This window comes from Schistocerca americana, chromosome 1 (genome assembly GCF_021461395.2).
Source record: "Schistocerca americana isolate TAMUIC-IGC-003095 chromosome 1, iqSchAmer2.1, whole genome shotgun sequence".
Taxonomy (NCBI): Eukaryota; Metazoa; Arthropoda; class Insecta; order Orthoptera; family Acrididae; genus Schistocerca; species Schistocerca americana.
The window spans coordinates 886410471-886428274 of NC_060119.1; the positions used below are offsets into that span (position 1 = coordinate 886410471).

The 17804-nt window shown below is 43.3% G+C and overlaps 1 protein-coding gene across 1 annotated transcript in view; it reads right to left on the reverse strand.

The window, feature by feature from the left end:
• The window catches only part of LOC124547332 (pyrimidodiazepine synthase-like), a 41954-nt gene that overhangs the window by 14103 nt on the left and 10047 nt on the right, over positions 1-17804 (reverse strand). Inside the window, exons 2-3 of the mRNA XM_047125099.1 lie at positions 13584-13915; positions 6833-6965 (exon numbers count right to left, since the gene is read on the reverse strand). Of these exons, the coding sequence (XP_046981055.1) occupies positions 6833-6965; positions 13584-13915 (465 nt within the window). The remainder of the gene's footprint in view (positions 1-6832; positions 6966-13583; positions 13916-17804) is intronic.

A 17804-nucleotide genomic window follows, 5' to 3' on the forward strand; every position in this document is an offset into this window, starting at 1 on the left:
CGTTTCATCAGGCAACGCCGATCAATTGCTGTTTGTGTATGAGAAATCGGTTGGAAACTTTCCTCATATCAGCACGTTGTAGGTGTCACCACCAGCGCCAACCTTGTGTGTATGCTCTGAAAAGCTGATCATTTGCATATCACAGCATGTTCTTCCCGACGGTTAAATTTCGCGTCTGTAGGACGTCATCTTCGTGGTGTAGCAATTTTAATGGCCAGTAGTGTATATGGCCTTGGAAATGGATAATTCTTGAAAGGCGCTTATATGCACCAGGTGTCCCTCTTAAGAGTCATCAGTGTCACTATCGGTGAAGTTTCTGCTGGTATTTGCAGTTTCGTTCATGCAGTTCATAACTGCGGTCAGCGAAAAACAAACACTGCTTATAACATCGTTCATGTGACGCCCATTGTTAATGGAAAGTATCGCTTTGTTTTCCATTACAAACAAGCTGATTTTTAAAGCCGAACTTTACATACCCGAGCTATATGGCTGTCACAGATTAGTCTAATGCGATATTCGCTTTATCGAAATCCATTAACAAGGACAGTACAGCAAGAAGAACAACCAGTACGCCAGCAGCGACTAAACAGCAATGGTCCGTGGCAGTAACAGCCGGCGTGGACACGCGCAGTGCTGTCGCTGTTGCAGTACTGGTTGTTCTTGGTGTTTTACCGTCACTGTTTATGCATATCGCTAAAACATACATCGAAATAGCCTAATTTGGGTCCAGTCTGTCGAATCGGAATGTGAAACTCAGCTTTAAAAATCGTTTTATTTGCAATGGGAAAGAAACCAGCGCTTTGCGTCGAAACTGGTCGCCACATGAAAAATGTTATGCGCAGTATTTGTTCTGGTCTGCCTCCTGTTATATATTTCAAAAAGTAAATTGCAAGTATCTGCCGAAAAACCAGAGAAAATGCACCTAACTATTCTTAGGAAGTACATCCTGTGTTCGAGAACTTCACAGACGCTCTAACATTAGAGATGGTTCGTCAGTTGCACTCAAGTCTGGAATGCTGGAGATATGTGCAGAATACTTTTTCGTGTGTGTGCGAGCGCGTGCGTTTGTGTGTGTGTGTGCGTGCGTGCGTGTGTGTGTTTTCCTGACGAATTCCAAGTATTTTTACAGACATTTTAGACGTGGAATTACACCAGACAGTTGACATAAGCATTTTGTGCTGTTGACGAAACTTCCATATTTTTGATAAATAATACAGACATCTAAAAGTGGAGATACTATATGTTACATTCATGTATGTTTGATAAATAATTCATATCTTTCGGATTCTTTTGAAAATCGCGGCAACGTACACAAAATTCATATCGGTCAAAAGCTTTTGAACATAGCCAAGATGGCAGCTCCGGGGATACGTACTGAGTGGAAGGCTCGTAACTTAAGGGGCTGTGGCTGCCTGTTCTGTTTCAATGGCCAGTAAACTAATGGGATATGATTGGAAGAGAGGGGAGCGGAGGGGAAGGGAGGCATGGCGTAGAAAGGAGGGTGTGGCTTAGGAAGTGTAGTGCGGCCTAGAGATGAGAGCATGGCATACAACGAACCTCTTGAATGTGAAGTCGTAACTTAAATCTTTACTAAGTCTCACGTCAAAATGTTGTGTTAACAGTTACGGTAGGAAAAATATTATCTGCTACTGACTCATCACGGGTATCAGAAGAGCGACAGAAAATGAGTGTCCGAGAGGGGCAGAGATCAAACTTTCATGGGATGTACGTATTATCAAAACAAACAATTAACGTTCACCATAACACCGAACGAAAAATCGCGCATCACAGTAATCACAAAGGTTCACACCATCAAAATCAAAGGCGAACTCCTTGGGGGTTACAATCCGTGCAGGAAATTCATCTAGGTATCCCCTCTTAAAGAAAACACGAAGAATCATATTGGTGTAATGGGATGATGAGAACCGATGGGATGTGATGGCACGCAACCGAATGTGGAACAGTCTGTCGTGGAGCTTATCGTGAAACTGGCTATCCTTTAAGATGTAGCTGGAGATAGTGCGATAATATGTTTCATAGGCATGGAAATGACCAACATCCTGAGCCTGAATTTGTCCAGTGGTTCCAGATGACATGAACTGCAACGTCACACACTTTTCTGGAGGGATATTTTGCTCTAAAGGAGTATGATTTTTATACGCAGACCAGGAATGAAGCAAAATCGAGGTATTTTGTCCAGCTATTGGCCAAAAGCAGTTCTCATACGATAGTTGTAGTTCTCTTGCGCCCATTTTCCCATTCTTGCTTGCTGACGTAAGCATTCCCTGACATTCTTACACGAACACGCACCCGAGAAGAATTGTAGGGGGTAGAGCACTTACAACTTCTCGCAGCACAGTTAATAATTTTCTAGCCTAATTACCATCCAGATTAACTTTCGGCATAATTATATAGGAATGCGTTATGGCACTGATGTTAATTGATCTTGATACAACTCCTTTGGTACCTCTAACTTGCAGGATTCCTTTTATTTCCTTGCACTTCCTCTTCAAATCCCGACTGGTCGGAGACGAAAACAAATTCCTTACTCAATAATGGGATACATTTGTTTATTTCATCTACAAATTTTCTGGTGGATTCCGTAGTTTGTTGTGCATCGTGAAGTTGATGCTTTGTTTGAAATTCCGTTATCTTACGTCTTCCTGTTCTGCAGTACTGTTGTACGTTATGCAACCATCCACCGCTTCCCTTCAAATCACTGTAATCTATGTCGCGTGCACTTTGATGTGCATAACGCAGTAGGTCATTATCATGGATAGCCTGGAAATTGTATCGAGCGTCCTTGAAACGAGCAAACACCAGTTTTTATAACAAGTACGCCTTCTCCTCCGTTGAATATCCATAGTTTTTCTTTTGCACTACATGGCCAATATGTTCGAAATATGTTCATACTTGTTTATCGACTGCGCTGCGGATGATCTTACATGCACGTAATTATGTTTAGTACCCGCTCTTTGGACAACGATGCCCTTTACTACGTTTCACTGGAGACGGGATTTGCGGCTCCCTGTCCGAACAGGATGATTAACTACATGGACTACATGGCTGGACACCGTTTCAGTATTACTTTCACTTGTTAAGCAGTTACCGTCGCCACTGTACTCCTCATGTACATTGTCTGCACAGTCGAACGTATACGATACCACACATTTCACTGACTCATCTTGCGGATACGCTAATATTTCATCGGCCACTTCTTTCTCACTCTGCGAAATTCTTGGTTTCCTTTCTGACAACATCTTAATTTCGGCAGCTGTTGTTGGAGATATAAGGCTATGTTTTCTTTTTTTATCGTTGCCATTACTCTGCTTTATTTCAGTGCCACTATCACTATATCACTGTTGTGAGTTACTGTTTGACTAAGCAGTACATCTACGCTTTGTAGCCTCATGCTGTGTTCACCATCCAGTTCCGTCCCCTGTTCTGCATCTACATCTACATTTATACTCCGCAAGCCACCCTTTGGTGTGTGGCGGAGGGCACTTTACGTGCCACTGTCATTACCACTCTTTTCTGTTCCAGTCGCGTATGGTTCGCGGGAAGAACGACTGTCGGAAAGCCTCCGTGCGCACTCGAATCTCTCTAATTTTGCATTCGTGATCTCCTCGGGAGGTATGAGTAGGGGGAAGCAATATATTCGATACCTCATCCAGAAATGCACCCTCTCGAAACCTGGACAGCAAGTTACACCGCGATGCAGAGCGCCTCTCTTGCAGAGTCTGCCACTTGAGTTTGCTAAACATCTCAGTAACGCTATCACGCTTACCAAATAACCCTGTGACGAAACGCGCCGCTCTTCTTTGAATCTTCTCTATCTCCTCGGTCAACCCGACCAGGTACGGATCCCACACTGATGAGCAATGCTCAAGTATAGGTCGAACGAGTGTTTTGTAAGCCACCTCCTTTGTTGATGGACTACATTTTCTAAGGACTCTCCCAATGAATCTCGACCTGGTACCCGCCTTACCAACAATTAATTTTATATGATCATTCCACTTCAAATCGTTCCGCACGCATACTCCCAGATATTTTACAGAAGTAACTGCTACTAGTGATTGTCCCGCTATCATATAATCATACAATAAGGGATCCTTCATTATATGTATTCGCAATACATTACATTTGTCTATGTTAAGAGTCAGTTGCCACTCTCTGCACCAAGTGCCTATGCACTGCAGATCTTCCTGCATTTCGCTACAATTTTCTAATGCTACAACTTCTCTGTATACTACAGCATCATCCGCGAAAAGCTCCATAGAACTTCCGACACTATCTACAAGGTCATTTATATACAGGGCTATTACAAATGATTGAAGGGATTTCATAAATTCACTGTAGCTCCATTCATTGAAATATGGTCAGGACACACTACAGATACGTAGAAAAACTCATAAAGTTTTGTTCGGCTGAAGCCGCACTTCAGGAGAAACGCCGTCAGAGCGCTCGAGAGCGCAGTGAGACAAAATGGCGACAGGAGCCGAGAAAGCGTATGTCGTGCTTGAAATGCACTCACATCAGTCAGTCATAACAGTGCAACGACACTTCAGGACGAAGTTCAACAAAGATCCACCAACTGCTAACTCCATACGGCGATGGTATGCGCAGTTTAAAGCTTCTGGATGCCTCTGTAAAGGGAAATCAACGGGTCGGCCTGCAGTGAGCGAAGAAACGGTTGAACGCGTGCGGGCAAGTTTCACGCGTAGCCCGCGGAAAATTGGCTCATGCCACAACTGGAGACCGACAGCGCCGACTTCATCTTTCAACAGGATGGTGCTCCACCGCACTTCCATCATGATGTTCGGCATTTCTTAAACAGGAGATTGGAAAACCGATAGATCGGTCGTGGTGGAGATCATGATCAGCAATTCATGTCATGGCCTCCACGCTCTCCCGACTTAACCCCATGCGATTTCTTTCTGTGGGGTTATGTGAAAGATTCAGTGTTTAAACCTCCTCTACCAAGAAACGTGCCAGAACTGCGAGCTCGCATCAACGATGCTTTCGAACTCATTGATGGGGACATGCTGTGCCGAGTGTGGGAGGAACTTGATTATCGGCTTGATGTCTGCCGAATCACTAAAGGGGCACATATCGAACATTTGTGAATGCCTAAAAAAACTTTTTGAGTTTTTGTATGTGTGTGCAAACCATTTAGAAAATATCTCAAATAATAAAGTTATTGTAGAGCTGTGAAATCGCTTCAATCATTTGTAATAACCCTGTATATTGTGAAAAGCAATGGTCCCACAACACTCCCCTGTGGCACGCCAGAGGTTACTTTAACGTCTGTAGACGTCTCTCGATTGAGAACAACATGCTGTGTTCTGTTTGCTAAAAAGTTTTCAATCCAGCCACACAGCTGGTCTGATATTCCGTAGGCTCTTACTTTGTTTATGAGGCGACAGTGCGGAACTGTATCGAACGCCTTCCGGAAGTCGAGGAAAATAGCATCTACCTTGGAGCCTGTATCTAATATTTTCTGGGTCTCATGAACAAATAAAGCGAGTTGGGTCTCACACGATCGCTGTTTCCGGAATCCATGATGGTTCCTACAGAGTAGATTCTGGGTTTCCAGAAATGACATGATACGCGAGCAAAAAACATGTTCTAAAATTCTACAACAGATCAACGTCAGAGATATAGGTCTATAGTTTTGCGTATCTGCTCGACGACCCTACTTGAAGACTGGGCTACCTGTGCTCTTTTCCAATCATTTGGAACCTTCCGTTCCTCTAGAGACTTGCGGTACACGGCTGTTAGAAGGGGGGCAAGTTCTTTCGCGTACTCTGTGTAGAATCGAATTGGTATCCCATCAGGTCCAGTGGACTTTCCTCTGTTGAGTGATTCCAGTTGCTTTTCTATTCCTTGGACACTTATTTCGATGTCAGCCATTTTTTCGTTTGTGTGAGGATTTAGAGAAGGAACTGCAGTGCGGTCTTCCTCTGTGAAACAGCTTTGGGAAAAGGTGTTTAGTATTTCAGCTTTACGCGTGTCATCCTCTGTTTCAATGCCATCATCATCCCGGAGTGTCTGGATATGCTGTTCCGAGCCACTTACTGATTTAACATAAGACCAGAACTTCCTAGGATTTTCTGTCAAGTCGGTACATAGAATTTTACTTTCGAATTCACTGAACGCTTCACGCATAGCCCTCCTTACGCTAACTTTGACATCATTTAGCTTCTGTTTGTCTGAGAGGTTTTGGCTGCGTTTAAACTTGGATTGAAGCTCTCCTTGCTTTCACAGTAGTTTCCTAACTTTGTTGTTGAACCACGGTGGGTTTTTCCCGTCACTCACAGTTTTACTCGGCACGTACCTGTCTAAAACGCATTTTACGATTGCCTTGAACTTTTTCCATACACACTCAACATTGTCAGTGTCGGAACAGAAATTTTCGTTTTGATCTATTAGGTAGGGGGTCATTAGCAGCTACTATTGCGGATGGTTGGTAGACAATATTGGGGGTGGGGGTGGGGGGGGGGGGGGTGCGGCGTCGAATGCTGTAAACCGTAAACATCATTGGCCTTTTGTGACCGCGCACTCACGATGATCCTTTTAGGCATGGGTGCGGCTTAGAAAGAGGTCATGCCTTAGGAAGGGTGCGTGGCCTCCACTGGGCACATTCTGGGTAACGGCCGGTACGCATATTTGATCTCCAACGCTCACCGCATTCCTGCTGCTCTTTTGCACCTTAGTTTTTGAGCGGTTTTTGCGTATGATATCACGTATTATCGTCACAGCCACTGTGAGGAATAACTACTGTACCAACATATTAACTACTTAGACTCGGATGAGAGCCGATATGCCTTACCTCCGAAGAATTTGGATCCTGTCTTTGAGAGCTCATTCTCCAAGGGCTGTATGACAGCCGCCATAGAGGACACTGTCTCATCCAGCTCCTGTGAAGTGATGGTACTGAAGAACTTCTTGTACAATGGGAACGCCTGCAATATGAAGCATACGTCAGTGCACGACGGGTGGGTGTTTACAATAACAGATGACATCAGACAAGACTGCTGTTACAACAAATAATAAACAATTGAAACAATCACAATTCTGCATCAAAATCTAACCACGCTGTTGGTCGGCTTTGACGGTATACGTTTACTCTGAAGATAATATATAAATAAATATATACCGATATAAAAGTTCAGGCTGTCACAATTTCTTCCACAATAAATTGTTGACAAATAGCATAAGAAAATGCATTAGGCATTTTTGTGTTATCAGTTTACTTATTTTCTAAATTTAATCATTTGATACATACAAATTAAAATATGAGTACTATTACAACTTACAGACTTTCCCTACACTCTCAAGAAAGTTAGCAGTCACTTTATGAAGGCAAATATCTTTACTAAACAAAAGAGAAGACTCTGATTACGGGAGTTGGTATCTCATAATTATCAATGTGTTCAAAAATTCGCATATTTCACAGTCCAATTTGGGACACGAAAACAATTAGTTTACATCGGCTTCCAACTGAGAATCACAATCACATGCAAGAGAACCGCAAGTGTTGATTATGGAGAAAAGACGTGGTTGAGGTGTTGTCGAGTGATTGTGGAAGTCACTGATCAGTCCAAACGAGTCGTTGTGAACCATGGCCTTGTAAGACTTTGAGGTTGTAACGCTGCATAATAACCACCGTTCCTTTGTTAGGGTATATGCCACATCTCTTGCCACTGATAGTTTCCATGGGTATTGAGATCACTTAAGATCACTTAAGTAGTCTGTACACGTAATTTCATATCAAGGACAGTGCCGACAGATGCAACTACCTTCGCTAATATGTCAACTTCCTCATTGCAGAGGATGCCAGACTGCGAATTTATCCACGGGAGATGAAGTATCTACTCCCTCCTTTCATTGTGAACGTATTCCGTTTTTCAACAAGTAGACAATAGTTAGCTCTTTTATTAAATGTCCGGTGTTGAATCTTATACGGCCAGTCTGAAAGACGGGCACAATTAACATCTTAAAGAAGGGGGCTGCTGACACAAATCTGAGTGCTTCCAAAATTGCCATTCTCCACCATAAAAGCCAAAGCACAGTTAGTTTGAATACTTCATTGACGTGGATCTGAGGGGAATTTTGGATCCATATGTATAATCTGGCCATCGAGCTTCAACGAGACAATGAATGATTTATATATATGCATTCCGAGCTTGTCGTATTAAAAGAACAGACTGGAATTTCAGCAGAGTGTGATAAATAAAAGCAAACGCGAAGAACGTATTGTCGAATGTTAGACAGGTTGCGGTGGAAGCATCTGTGTGTCTTTAGCTGTACCATCAGAATACTATGAGAAGATGCGTCTCTGACAGGACAGAGAGAGCTTGCAGTGGCAATGCACGGCTTTATGTTTCACTTTTGGCTTCTTGAAATCATATGACCTTTTAATAGCAGCAGTTGTGAACACAAAGAAGAGTCTCTTCGAACGACACTTAGTAAATCCTGTGCAAGTGGTAAATTATCTAGAATTAATTAATGTTGAACTAAAAGATAACAAATTTCCGACTGAACTCACCGAGGACCAAAGTTTATTGTTGCGGATAAAAGATTTAGGATTAGATGGGTAGATCACATAACTAATGAGGAGGTGTTAAATAGGATTGGGGAGAAGAGAAGTTTGTGGCACAACTTGACTAGAAGAAGGGATCGGTTGGTAGGACACGTTCTGAGGCATCAAGGGATCACCAATTTAGTATTGGAGGGCAGCGTGGAGGGTAAAAATCGTAGAGGGAGACCAAGGGATGAATACAATAACAGATTCAGAAGGATTTAGGTTGCAGTAGGTACTGGGAGATGAAGGAGCTTGCACAGGATAGAGTAGCATGGATAGTTGCATCAAACCAGTCTCTGGATTGAAGACCACAACAACAACAATAAAAGATTTAGATGTATTTCCAGCTGGCAGTACTTTACGTTATGTGTTAAATGTACCTCTAGTTGATAGTAATGACTTTAAATTGTACAAGATGTGGCCACTCTCCGCAGAGTTTGTTAATACTAAGAGACGGTATATAGCTTCAGGAAAAGATTTCTCAGTGACTGATGAAGCAAAACAGCAGTACACGCACTGTCCAGGATAATTTACCCTGTAAATCTGTAACTACGAAGCACCAAATATGTATTAATATCTACTTATGATCGTAAGAGGTTCGAAGCCCGCATGCTGCAACTCGTCCGAGAGATACCGAAAGATTGCTATCTGAAGTACATAATACTGAACAAAAGTATCTGGACGCAGTTACGGAACAACGAGTGGTTGTTTGTCATCCTGAAGGACGAAGGCTTAACAGTAATGATCTACCAACCGCAGACCTCATTGTGCGAACGACCGGGAAACTGAAGTTTTTGAGTAAATGCAAGGCGTATGGAGCGCAAATCATGTTACAGTCGGAATAGTAGTAAAAAGGATATAGCACCCACCTTAAATGTAGATATTGACTGTTGTAAAATGGAAAATGAAAAACAAAAGGTGTCCGAAGTAGTTTTGCTGCTGAAGGATATAGTGAGACATTTAGATGATACGAATGTAGCTGGGCACAAAACCAAAAATCTTCAAAATGAGACTGAATATCAGCAACGAACCACCTTCCGAGGATGGTCGATGTTTACGTATTCCCTGTGGGGTTACTCAGGATGCGTAACTTTAGTAATAATTTGCTGTTTATGTGCATATTACAATCCTGCAAAAAGTGTGGTAAAGGGTTGTATGAGATGAGTAGAGGGTGCTGTGTAACAAACACTGCTGTGAACAGTAGCCCACCTAGAGAAATAGTTGGATACGCTCACACGCATACCTCTGACTCATATGACGACGAAGACGAATTAAAGTCGATCCTACTCTCGCCTTTTCCAAAACTAGCACGTTGGAGAGAGCGGAGTCAAACGACACAAACGGAGGGGAGAGCTGCGACTTCAGTAGTGGAATCACCAAAATTACGTATCTAGCAAAGATAGCAATGTAAAGGTTTGTAAGCTCATTAAGATTAGTAAAGAGTATAATAACGGCAAAAGCAAATTTTTCTGAAATATGTAAATACGGTAAAAGATATGTAATTTGAAACTGTACATCCAGTAAGGTAAGCCGTTGTGTTTTACGACCAATGGACAATGAATGGAAAGGATATTTCATGTAAAAAGAATATTGTCATTGTTGAGCAATGTATCCTTGTAAATATTATCCATGTACAATGACCTGTATGTAAATTGTGATGGAATGAAACAAATGGAGGGCTATCTATACGGCACTGGGGATAGGAACAGAAAGTTTATAACCTCTGAGGACAGAGCTTATGAAATTTCCCCAGTGATGGGAGATGCCGCAAATCTCCATCTCATCGAATATCTCAAATAGAGCTGTTAAGAACAATTCTTGCTATAGCCGAGCTAGGAGTCGGCCACTTGCCAGGATGCGCGTTGAAAGCGATTACAGCTTCCGCCGACCTCAAGGCGCCAGCTAGACAAATAGCTTGGGGGTTGGGCTGCACAAGCGGCAGGAAGAACTGATGTGGCCGTAGCAGGGGGAGAAGTACTGAGTACTTGTGTGACCCGCCTCGTGTGTCACAGGTTAGAGGAACCTCCTCGTGACGAGCTTTTGGTGATATAAATAGGGGTCCAGCAATACTCAGGTCAGGTTGGGACTCAGCAGTGAACAGTCGACACCGCGTCTATGTCGCTCGTCACTGACATCTGAATTAGGTCTCTACGTAAACCTCGGCACCGCCGTCGCTACGGAGATAAAGCCAGATCAAGTAGATGGGCAACTGATGGGAAGTGGCAGTGCCAGAGGAACCTTCAATGTTCAGTAGTCAAGGGACTTAGAATTAATTCCCTGCTTCCTTAAGAAATCCTCACCGAGTTCCATACTATGCACCAACTTTTTAGCTTGTCTCCTACAGCTGGTGGAGACTGCAAGCAGCCCATGCATACTTCCACTCATCGAGAAGATCGACAGAGGTGAGCTCCCTGTGTGGTAGCAACGTGCCCATGTCTGTCCCTCTTGGGACACGACATTTTTACAGAACCACGAAATATAGTGCGGACCCCGGTGCGAGGTGCTTATAATAGTTTCCTCAACGAAAATTTGTCTCGAAACCCGGCAGAAAATCCAAAGAGATTCTGGTCGTATGTGATGTATGCTAGCGGCAAGACACAACCAATGCCTTCTCTGTTCGGTAGCAATAGAAATACTATCGATGACAGTGCTGCTAAAGCAGAGTTACTAAACACAGGCTTCTGAAATTCCTTCACCAAAGAAGACGAAGTAAATATTCCTGAATTCGAATCAAGAACAGCTACCAACACAAAAAATTTGTAACTAGGTAGTAGGGAGTAGTGAAGTGACTTAAATCACTTAATAAAAGCAAATCTTCCGGTCCAGACTTTATACCAGTTAGATTCCTTTCAGAGTATGCTGATGCAATAGCCCCAAATTTAGCAATCATATACAACCGCTCGATCGACGAAAGATCAGTACCTAAAGTCTGGAAAGTTGCACAGGTCATACCAATATTCAAGAAATGGATTAGAACAATCCACTAAATTACAGGTCCATATTATTAACGTCGATGTGCAGCGGGATTTTGTAACATGAATTGTTTTCGAACATTATGAATTACCTCTAACAGAACGGTCTACTGACACACAGTCAACACGAATTTAGAAAACATCGTTCTTGTGAAAAACAACTATCTTTTTACTCACACGAAGTGCTGAGTGCTATGGACAATGGATGTGAAATTGATTCTGTATTTCCAGATTCCTAGAAGGCTTTTAATACTATACCTCACAAGCGGCTTGTATTCAAATTGCGTCGTTATCGTCTCGGCTATGCGACTGGATTCGTGATTTCCTATCAGAGGGGCCACAGTCCGTAGTAACTGACGGAAAGTCGTCGAACAAAACGGAAGTGATTTCTGGCGTTCCCCAAGGTAGTATTGTTGACCCTCTGCGGTTCGGTATCCGTATAACCGATTAAGGAGACAATATGGGCAGCCGTCTTAGGTTGTTTACAGATGATGCTATCGTTTATCGTCTGGTAGAGTCACCAGAAGATCAAAACAAATTGCAAAACGATTTAAAAAAGATATCTGTTTGGTGCGAAAATAGGCAATTGAGTCTAAGTAATGTAAAGTGTGATGTCAACCACTTGACTGCTAAAAGGAATCCGTTAAACTTCGGTTACACGATAAATTAGTTATATCTAAAGGCCGTAAATTCAACTAAATACCTAGGAATTATATTTACGAACAACTTAAAAAAATGGCTTAAATGGCTTTGAGCACTATTGGACTTAACAGCTATGGTCATCAGTCCCCTAGAACTTAGAACTACTTAAACCTAACTAACCTAAGGACAGCACACAACACCCAGTCATCACGAGGCAGAGAAAATCCCTGACCCTGCCGGGAATCGAACCCGGGAACCCGGGGGGCGGGAAGCGAGAACGCTACCGCACGACCACCAGCTGCGGACGCGACCAACTTAAATTGGAAAGAGCACACAGAATATGATGTGGGGAAGGCGAACCAAAGACTGCGATTTATTGATAAGACACTTAGAAGATGCAACAGGTCTACTAAAGAGACTGCCCACGCTACGCTCTTGCTTCCTCTTTTCGAGTACTGCTGCGCGGTCTTGGGTATTTACCGGATAGGATTACCGGAGTACACCGAGAAAGTTCGAAGAAGATCAGCACGTTTTATATTATCGAAAAATAGGGAAGTCAGTGTCACGGACATGATACAGGATTTGGGGTGGACATCATTAAAAAATGGGTTTCTGCTTGAGGCGGGATCTTCTCATAAAATTTGAATCACCAACTTTCTTCTCCGAAAGCAAAAACATTTTGTTGACTTAAATAAGAAGAAATGATCTTCATATTAATATGTAAGGAAAATCAGAGCATGCAGGGGAAGACAAAGATGTTCGTTTTTTTCCGCGCAATTTTCGATAGTGGAATAATAGATAATTCTTTTGAACGTAGTTCGCTGAACCCTCTGCCAGGCATTTACGTGTGATTTTCAGAGTATTCACGTAAATGTAGATACAGAAAACACACTAAAGCAGGTTATACGATTTGTAATTTTTATTTATTGTACAATTAACATTGAGCCATAAGATTTAATAACTCGTTTGTACCGCAGAAGAATCTGCATTGTACATTTAGCGTTATTAAGTACCTGGTGAGTAATAGATGTGGGAAATTACATATGTCGCATCGTTATATTAATTTTACAGATTTCCAAAATTAACCGCAGAACATGCACGAAACTACAGCGATGAAAGCATAGCGAAATTTCTAACACATTAAAATAGTGTATGAAACTGATGCTTTGTCTTACTTGGCCACCAAAAAGAGAAACATCAGGTGGAGCTCAAATTACGCATCGACTCAGGCTTCGTTTGGGATATTCTTTTTTTTTTTTTTTCCTCTGGCGCATGCTCCGAAAGTCATCAGCGTTGCCGGGGAAAGGTTAAAGTTCAATGTAAGATGGGAAAATCGCACATTATGTTTTACTAGGCTGCTCCCTTCAGTAAAAGTGACTAACCTTCCCGACCGTCTCCAGTAGCTGCTTGTGGTGAAGATTCTTATCCTGATCGGCAGACCACAGTGGTGGCTCTGGAAACTTTCGGTCCAAATAGTCTGAAATGTCGAGCGACTCGACGACCACCTCGCCGCTACCCATCTCTAGAGCGGGCACTTTTGTCTCCGGATGCACTTTGCTGTACCACTCCGGCTTGTTCTTCAGGTTGATGTCCACCATTTCGAAAGGAACGCCCTTGGCAGCCAGGACGAGCCGCGCCCGCTGTGCGTACGGGCAGTACAGCATCGAGTAGAGTCGCAGCTTGCCCGCCTCCACCGGGGGCGGTTGCGGGTCACCTGCCGACACACAAATCAAATCAGCTGCAGTTGCTCTGATATGTGTTTCACATTATGGGCCACGATGGGTTTTCCTGAACATGTCGCTAACTGTTGTTTATTTTAACCTTCCGCTGGTGGTGCTGAATCAAGTGCAGCCCGTGCAAACTCCGACTGCCATCCCGCTGTAGAGAGGCACAGAGATGCATCGGATCTAGTAAATTTCTGTATGGAGGGGAGGTTCAAGCTATTGTAGGTCTGACCTCTGGTGAGTTTAGGCAAAAATTTAAGTTTATTTTTTAAACTGGATTACTCCCACCGTCCACGCTCTTAACTTTGTCCCTCTTCGGGGCGAGCCTGACGGAGAGTTAACAGACGCAGTAGGACTTGTAGGGCTAAAGTGCAGGGGTATCAGACTGCCGAGACTCCTCGTATTTCATTGAATCGTTCGATAAATTGCACCTGTATCAGAGTATCGAAGCTGTATAAGAATGAGTAAAAACCATACCTAAAGTACGTGTCAGCTATTTACTGTTGCTACTTAACAACTGGGTCTCTTTTTTTTTAATAAATGTCCTGTATATTGTGACCAATAGCTGTTGAGTGGCGTATGAAAGACACTATTTTACTGTCTAACACAGCTGATGCTGTTTCTTCACAGTTACGATGATCTTCCGGCATTATTTTCTTCAAATCGCGTCATACGGCTACAGGAATAGCACGTTAAGTACACTTGTTTTCAGTTACATTAAAAACTGATTATGTAATATACTAGCTGCCCAGGCATTCATTTTGCCTATAGTCTAGAAGAAACTAATACAAAACATCAACTGCGTTTGTAAAGTAACATCGAAAAAATTTCATTTCCAAGTATTCGCGAAAATAGCTTTCAAATTATGAAACAGTCGTTTTGTTGTGGTGACTTCAGTCCAGACACTGGTTTGATGCAGCTTTCCGCGCAATCTATCCCGTGCAAGCTTTTTGATCTCCAAGTACTCACTGCAACCTACATCCTTCTGAATCTACTTCGCGTATTCATCTCTTAATCTCCCTCTACGATTTTTACCCTCCACGCTCCCTCCAGTACTAAACTGGTGATCTCTTAGAGCCTCAGAACCTGTCTTACCAACCGATCCCTTCTTCTAGTCGTGCCACAAATTTCTCTTCTCCCCAATTCTATTCAGTACCTCCTCATTAGTTACGTGATCTACCCATCTAATCTTCAGCATTCTTCTGTAGCACCACATTTAGAAAGCTTCTACTCTCTCCTTGTCGAAACTCTTTATCGTCCATGTTTCACTTCCATACATGACTACACTCCATACAAATACTTTCAGAAAGTACTTCCTGACACTTAGTTCTACATTCGATGTTAATAAATTTCTCTTCTTCAGAAACGCTTTCCTTGCCATTGCCAGTCTACAGTTTGTATCCTCTCTACTTCGACCATCATCAGTTATTTTGCTGCCAAAATAGCAAAACTCGTCTACTATTATAAGTGTCTCATTTCCTAATCTAATTCCCTCAGAATCGCCCGATTTAATTTTACTACATTCCATTATACTCGTTTCGCTTTTGTTAATGTTCTTCTTATATCCTCCTTTGAAGACACTGTCCATTCCATTCAACTGCTCTTCCAGGTCCTTCGCTGTCTCTGACAGAATTACAATGTCATCGACAAACCTCAAAGTTTTTGTGCATCTTCAGCTTCTCGCGTCGTAATGAATAGCCCATCAAATTTCGAGCATGCAACCGCCCAAAAAAAATTTCCTCCACTGATATTTCGGCCGCGTATCGTCCGTCCATCCTCAGAGTGAGTCAAAAGACTGATGACAAGATGCCAAGCGCGTCCGTATATGCTCCACCGCGGCGGTACTGCGCATGCGTGTCACAGATGCTCGACGGCGGCAAAGGGAAAAACGCTTACACTTGAGCCGCCGCCTGTGGCGAAGGCGTACAGACATTTGATACGCTTATCGATGTATGTTCGGCGGCTGTGATATCATGACGACTTCTCTACGGTTTAATTACCCCAAGAGCCAGATTCCATGCTTTGTCCAAAGGAAAACCATTATCTCTATTTATTAAATTATTAGCTAATCTAATCCCTTTAGCTTCCTTGAAGACAGACACCCAAAACGAAGAGGTGGATGTTAAGATCTTCACGTCAGTGTAATTCACGGAATGCCCTGTATCAATACAATGTACGGCCACAGCTGACTTGTCTGGTTGTGATAAGCGTGTGTATCTTCGATCCTCCACACATCTCTCATGAACGGTGCGTGTTGTTTGACCTGTGTATGACTTCTCACAATTTCCTCAGAGGATCTGATACACACCCGCTTTACGAAGCAGTAAATCGTCCTTTACAGAGTCTAGTAAAGCTGCAATCTTCCTGGGGGCCAGAAGAACACCTTAACACAGTGTTTCTCAAGAATACGGCCCATCTTCGAGGGAAGAGCACCCACATAGGGCAAAAGCGCACTTGATGTGAAGGAATTACCATCTTCTTCCACATCACATACCTGCATCCTATGTTTTGTATTGAATGCTCTACGAATTTGCTGCGGAGAAAATCCATTCGCTTTAAAAACTCTCTTGAGGCAAGTGAAATCTTCTTGCAAATTACTTTTATCGGATATACAATGCGCCCTGTGCACTAAGGTCTTAAGGACACCTATGGTCATTGAAGGGTGATGCAGCTACTGGCATGTAGATATAGATTTGTGAGTGTTGGTTTCCGATATACGGCATGTCCTAATGTGCCATCAACTTCTACCAGTTTTTCCATTCGTCTGTAAAGAATTCGTGTTAGTACACTACTGGCCATTAAAATTGCTACACCACGAAGATGACGTCCTACAGACGCGAAATTTAACTTTCCAGAGCATTCACACAAGGTTGGCGACGGTGGCGACACCTACAACGTACTGACACGAGGAAAGTTTCCAACCGATTTCTCATGCACAAACAGCAGTTGACCGGCATCGCCTGGTGAAACGTTGTTGTGATGCCTCGTGTAAGGAGGAGAAATGCGTACCATCATGTTTCCGACTTTGATAAAGGACGGATTGTAGCCTATCACGATGGCTGTTTATCGTATCGCGACATTGCTGCTCGCGTTGTTCGAGATCCAATGACTGTTAGCAGAATATGGAATCGGTGGGATCAGGAGGGTAATACGGAACGCCGTGCTGGATCCCAACGGCCTCGTATCACTAGCAGTCGAGATGACAGGCATCTTATCCGCATGGCTGTAACGGATCGTGCAGTCACGTCTAGATCCCTGAGTCAACAGATGGGGACATCTGCACGAACAGTTCGACAACGTTTGCAGCACCATGGAGTATCAGCTCGGAGACCATGGCTGCGGTTACCCTTGACGCTGCATCACAGAGAGGAGCGCTTGCGATGGTGTACTCAACGACGAATCTGGGTGCACGAATGGCAAAACGTCATTTTTTCGGATGAATCCAGGTTCTGTTTACAGCATCATGATGGTCGCGTCCGTGTTTGGCGACATCGCGGTGAACGCTCATTGGAAGCGTTTATTCGTCATCGGCATACTGGCGTATCACCCGGCGAGATGGTATGGGGTGCCATTGGTTACACGTCTCGGTCACCTCTTGTTCGCATTGACGGCACTTTGAACAGTGGACGTTACATTTAAGATGTTTTACGACCCGTGTCTCTACCCTTCATTCGATTCCTGCGAAATCCTACATTTCTGCAGGATAATGCACGACCGCATTTTACAGGTCCTGTACGGGCCTTTCTGGATACAGAAAATGTTCGACTGCCGCCCTGGCCAGCACATTCTCCAGATCTCTCACGAACAGAAAAGGTCTGGTCAATGGTGGCCGAGCACTACTCTTGGTGAACTGTGGTATCGTGTTGAAGCTGCATGGGC